This window comes from Sinocyclocheilus anshuiensis, unplaced genomic scaffold (genome assembly GCF_001515605.1).
Source record: "Sinocyclocheilus anshuiensis isolate Anshui unplaced genomic scaffold, SAMN03320099.WGS_v1.1 scaffold188, whole genome shotgun sequence".
Classification (NCBI taxonomy): domain Eukaryota; kingdom Metazoa; phylum Chordata; class Actinopteri; order Cypriniformes; family Cyprinidae; genus Sinocyclocheilus; species Sinocyclocheilus anshuiensis.
Window position 1 is genome coordinate 2,019,751 of NW_015555768.1, and position 5,728 is coordinate 2,025,478.

At 37.0% G+C, this 5,728-nt stretch overlaps 1 protein-coding gene across 3 annotated transcripts in view; it reads left to right on the forward strand.

Annotated features, from left to right (window-relative positions):
* LOC107674367 (TBC1 domain family member 22B-like) overlaps positions 1-5,728 on the forward strand; it is a 45,317-nt gene that overhangs the window by 17,701 nt on the left and 21,888 nt on the right. For all 3 annotated transcript variants that reach the window (XM_016468324.1, XM_016468325.1, XM_016468326.1), the window contains one exon: positions 4,835-4,941. In XM_016468324.1, coding sequence (XP_016323810.1) covers positions 4,835-4,941 — 107 coding nt within the window. The remainder of the gene's footprint in view (positions 1-4,834; positions 4,942-5,728) is intronic.

The window sequence follows — 5,728 nt, forward strand, 5'->3', positions numbered from 1 at the left end:
ATATTTTTTCTTTTGTATTTTGAGAGAATTTCATGGTACTAATTAATATTTATGCAATAATTATGATCAATTTTTCACATTGAAAATAGTACAAAAAAAATGTTTCTAATTTTTTTTTAATAATTTTTCAATTACTGCAGTATTTCAGATTAAAATAGAGACTAGGCCAATTCTCAAAGACTATTTTTTGTCAAGGTTTATATTTTTTGTTGTTTTACATGTTGATTTGAAGTGTTGGTTTTTGCATTATTATTACTACATTCAAACCTGAACACAGAAAGCAGTTTGTTACACAAAACATTAAAATTCTATAAAAATAAAAACCTCTTATTTCAGACTCATTTTGGCTATATGATTATAGCCATACCAATTCATTTGAGTATGTATAATTCTGTATGTGTGTGTCTGGGAGTAAGTCAAGTCACCTTTATTTATATAGCGCTTTTAACAATACAGATTGTGTCTTATAAGTAATAAGCAAGATTTTAAAATCTATACGATGTTTGGACTACTTGTAAGTAAGTAGTAGTAGTAATGTATGTGGATGTATCCGTTTTACACTCTTGATGTTTTAGAGTGTAACCCCTTCCTTGCTGTCCACTTTTTTACTGCATTGTAGTCTAATTATTGATTTTATTTTACATAGTTGCAGTGTGTGTGTGTGTGTGTGTGTGTCCGCCCGCCCGCGCGTGTGTGAGTTGGTGTGTTGATTTTGCACTCTAGATGTTTTAGAATTTCACCCCTTCATTGCTAAGTTTCGTACCATTCTGGTGAAGCTACGATTTTTAAAAATTCGAAATGTAAAATTCTACGGTCAGAAGTGACCGAAGACCGCACAAGGGTTAAAGGAATTGTTTATTCAAAAATTATTATGTAATTTACTCACTCACATGTCAGTCCAAACCTCTATGACTTTCTCCTGTGGAAGAAGAATGAATCAGTTGCTGAATAAGTCAGTGAAGAATGAATCGGTCAATCTTTTCCATGGAATTGGCATCTGGAGCTTTTTAATCTTGCAAAAAGCACCATAGAAGTAGTCCATACGACTTGTGCACTATATTCCAAGTCATTTAATAGCTTTGTGAGGTTGAAATTTCAAAGTTATTAACTGAAAACCTTCTCTTTTTGCGAGTTAATCTCAAGACCAAGATTTGTCTGAATCTGTTAATTTTTTTTTGGTGAATGATTCATTCAGACCAGTGTTGTGAACTGAATCAAATTTCATGGTGTTGAATCTGAGCAATAAGCCACAAGAGGGTAATATCACTAATACATAGCTTTTGTAGCTTGAAAATGTTCAACAAAAATTTAAGTCATTACTAAAATCACAGTAATATAGTTTATGAACTGTAGACTGTTTATAATTGTCAAGCAACATGACTCTTTAAGGGAATTGCTTAATTCAAAAATGCATATTCTGTAATTTACTCAACGTCAATCCAAATCTGTACATCTTTCTTACTTATGTGAAGAAGAATGAATCAGCAACCTGAATGAGTTAGTGAAGAATGAATCAGTCTCTCTTTTCCATACATTTGGCAATTGGAGCTTTTTAAGTTTGAAAACAAGCACCATAAAGAAGCCTGTACGGCTTGTGCACTATATTCCAAGTCATTTCATAGCTTTGTGAGATTGAAGTTTGTTATTCAATGAAAATCTCCTCCAGTGGTTGTGACCGGATCATTACATTATTGGGTTGAGCACAAGAACCAGGTTGGTTTAAATTTGTGATTTGTGAATGACTCACTCAAACCAGTTTTGTGAACTGAATCAACTGATTCATCAATCTAATTAGTTATGAATCATACATGGCTACTTCTCCTAATGAACATGCCAAGTAGAGCTAGGGAAGTCAGCTAGGGTAGAGCTAGGCCAAATGGCAAGATTCAGTTCATTATTTCGGTCTATTTGTCAAACAAAAATTGTTATATGGCTTGAAAGATTTTAAATAAAGTGCATGAGTCACATATTAGCCTCTTTAACGTCATCTGAAAGCTCCAGTCCCTGTTTATTGCAGTTGTATGGAACATAGCAACCAGTTCAGCTCAAATTACTCTTGTCATTTTCCAACAAAGTCATACGAGTTTGGAATGAGAAAATCATGGATATTGGGTGAACTATTCCATTCATAAAGAATTCAATTGATGTGTGGTCACCGGGTGTGCACCTGTCGGCATATTTTATAAACGGCTTTGAACATGGCTCATCCAATCCGGTTTTAGAGTCTGAGCTCTATAAAACGGATCATTTAATGCTCAACCTGGGACGTGGAGGAATGACCTGAATGAGCAGTGATTTGTTTCACGAGTTGCAGACTTGACTCATGATTATTAAATGATCTCTTAGGTCGCTTATTCTCGCACACGGCACAATAGCCCCCTTTTTCTCTACGGGGTCAGAAAACAAGGTGGCAAAGCCTCTCTTTGTGCCACAAACAGGATTTCTCCTGCATTCTGTAAAGCTGCTTTATGCAGCAGCTCTGTGTGTGTGTGTGTGTGTGTGTGTGTGTGTGTTCACAATGATGTATTAAGATCTCTGAGAAGAGAAGGCCTTAAGGACTGTTCTGTACATTAAACCACATCAAAAGTCTTTTATCCACCAGACAAACACACTTTCTTGCCAAAAACCCACACGCGCACCTTCTCTCAATCTTCCTGCCTCTCATACGTCTGTCCAATTCTGTCGGCCAATGACATATGGCCCGGCCCATGACCGGCAGGGCACTGCATGCTTCATTTGTGGTCAAAGAGGGTTATTTGCTTTGCTTTTGCAGCTTTTTTTCCCCTCCTGCCAGCTCTTTCCTGTCGTTCTCCATCCGTCTTTTTTTTACTTGAATCCCATCCGGGTTCTCTCTCGGCCCCACATCAGCTGTTCTTCCTGCTGCAATGCAGAGGTTTACTGACAGTTTGCTCAGAGTTTGAGCAGAGAGGTTTTTGCCAGTTTTACCTGCTACCAGTCTGATTCACATTTGTGGGCCACATTCATTAAATGCAAATTTCTGTGTAAATTGTTTGTAAAATCATTAATTGAAGGTTTTCTTAATTAACAGACTCCATGATTAACTTCTAATTCTAAGTTAACAAAAAAGTGATATATTACATTTTTATAATAATTATTTTTTATAAAATAAAAATGATATTAAAACAGGTTGCAACAATTGATATTTTTTTACTTGCAAACCCCCTTTTTTCTTTTCTTTTTTTTTTTTGGTTATCCAGCTAGATAATGTTGTCTTGGTGAAATTTGAATCGGCTAAATTTTCAACAGCAATGTTTATTACAGAAAACCAGATGCATACATTCGCAAGGCTTAAAAACATGTGCATGATCAACAAACATAAGGGGTAGCGAGTTTGTCTGTTTGTATTTTTTTCATTTGGTGACTACTTGTGGAATTGCACACTTCAATTTTTAATAATAAGTGTTTAAAAGGACAGTTCACCCAAAAATAAAAATTCAGTCATCATTTACTCGCCTTCATGTCAATCCAAACATGTATGACTTACTTTCTTCTAAAACACTCCAAAAATACACTACTGTTTAAAATTTTTGGGTAAGATTTTTTTTTTAATGTTATGCTCACCAAGGCTGTATATATATGATCAAAAATACAGTAAAAACAGTAATGTTGTGTAATATAAAAATAGAGAAAAGTTATTTTAAATTATAATAATATATTACAATTTTTATTTATCCCTGTGACGTCAAAGCTGCATTTTCAGCATCATTACTCCAGTCTTTAGTGTCACATGATCCTTCAGAAATCATTCTAATATACGGATTTACTGCTCAAGAAACATTTCTCTTTATCATCAAAGTTGAAAGTTGTGCTGTTTAATAGTTTGTGAAAACCGTGATGCATATTTTTCCAGGATTCTTTGATGAATAAAAAGTTTAAAAGAACAGCATTTATTTGAAATAGAAATGTCTTGTAACATTATAAATGTCTTTACTGTCACTTTTGATCGATTTAATGCGTCCTTGCAAAAGTATTAATTTATTGAAAAAAAAAAAATCATACTGACTCCAAACTTTTGAACGGTAGCGTACATGCGTTTATACGTCTAAAAGTTTACTGTTGACAGTCAGTTTGATTTTGTCTCTAACCACAGACCTCAGCAGAAATTGTGAGCGTGGTCTTAAGCATGTGGTCCTCAGTTGAGTATCTACGGTCGTTCGAGAGCATGTATTCTTCATTGTGTCTTGGATCTGACCTTCTTCTTAACTATATTTCAGCTCTAATGTACTGCAGTAACAGATTGACTGAATTGCTTTGGCGATGCGCAAGCTGCATGCAAACATGCCTAGAGCACGCTCTCTCTCTTTCTCTTTACTCGGTGCTTCATCAAAATAGCTCAGTGTCCTTCCTTCCCCTCCCCAATCCCTCCATCCTTATTAAGAAACGAGCAAGAGAGAAATCAAGAGATGGAGGACTACATTAGCTGTGCAGTAGGTGCGTGGAGTGGCACACAGAAGTCTCTTCCAGCCAGGTCTGGCTCTCTGGGGCATAATGTGTGTATCAGCATCATTTAGCACATACTGTTTAAAGAGTCGGGAAAGGTCATGGCTGCGAGGGGAAGCCTGTGGTGGGAGGGTGGGAGGAAGAGGGGTGAGAAAGTGAGTTGATTAATGTGTTGAATAAAGAATGCAGTTTGCCGGCTAATGATCTAATGGCTTCGTGGTGTCTGTGCATACCATGCGTGTCACACACCAGAGCTGCTGTCGCCTGCAAGAAAACACAGACTGCTAAGAACACCTGTAGCATGTGTGTTGGTTTGGTCTGCTGGTGACCGAACATGAATGTGTGTGTGTTTTGTGTGTCTTCTTTTCCTTAGAGGAAGACGTGGAAAATTTCGAAATGGCAAGCTTGCCTCTGGATACGCAACGAAACATTGAAGCCGACAGCTTTTGGTGCATGAGCAAATTGCTGGATGGGATACAGGTATTTGATTCACTTGAGGTTTGACTGGTTAGATGGGAGATCTCATAACCATCTTTCTCCAGTGATTTCCATTAAAAAGTAGCCATTCATGCTAATTATTTTATTTTATTTTATTATTTTTTTTGCACAAGCAGTTTATAAATCCTAACTATTTGAGAGATCAAGAGATGGAGGACTACATTAGTTGTGCGGTGGGTGAGTGGAGTGGCACACAGAAGTCTCTTCCAGCCAGGTCTGGCTCTCTGGGGCATAATGTGTGTATCAGCATCATTTAGCACATACTGTTTAAAGAGTCGGGAAAGGTCATGGCTGCGAGGGGAAGCCTGTGGTGGGAGGGTGGGAGGAAGAGGGGTGAGAAAGTGAGTTGATTAATGTGTTGAATAAAGAATGCAGTTTGCCGGCTAATGATCTAATGGCTTCGTGGTGTCTGTGCATACCACGCACGTCACACACCAGAGCTGCTGTTGCCTGCAAGAAAACAAAGACTGCTGAGAACACCTGCAGCATGTATGTTGGTTTGATCTGCTGGTGACCAACGTGTGTGTGTGTGTGTGTGTGTGTGTGTGTGTGTGTGTACATCTAAGTCTCTTGCTTTTCTTTCAAATACTTAACTACAGGTTCAGTTGTCAACAGAAAAACTCATTTTCGAGCACTTGATTGGTTCACATTCTCCCTACATAATTCATTGTAATAGCTAAAGAAGCAAATAAATCAAGTTTAGAAAAGAACAATGTTGTTGTGTAGATCACAAATAATATGATTGGATTTTTTTTTTAGGACAAACAAA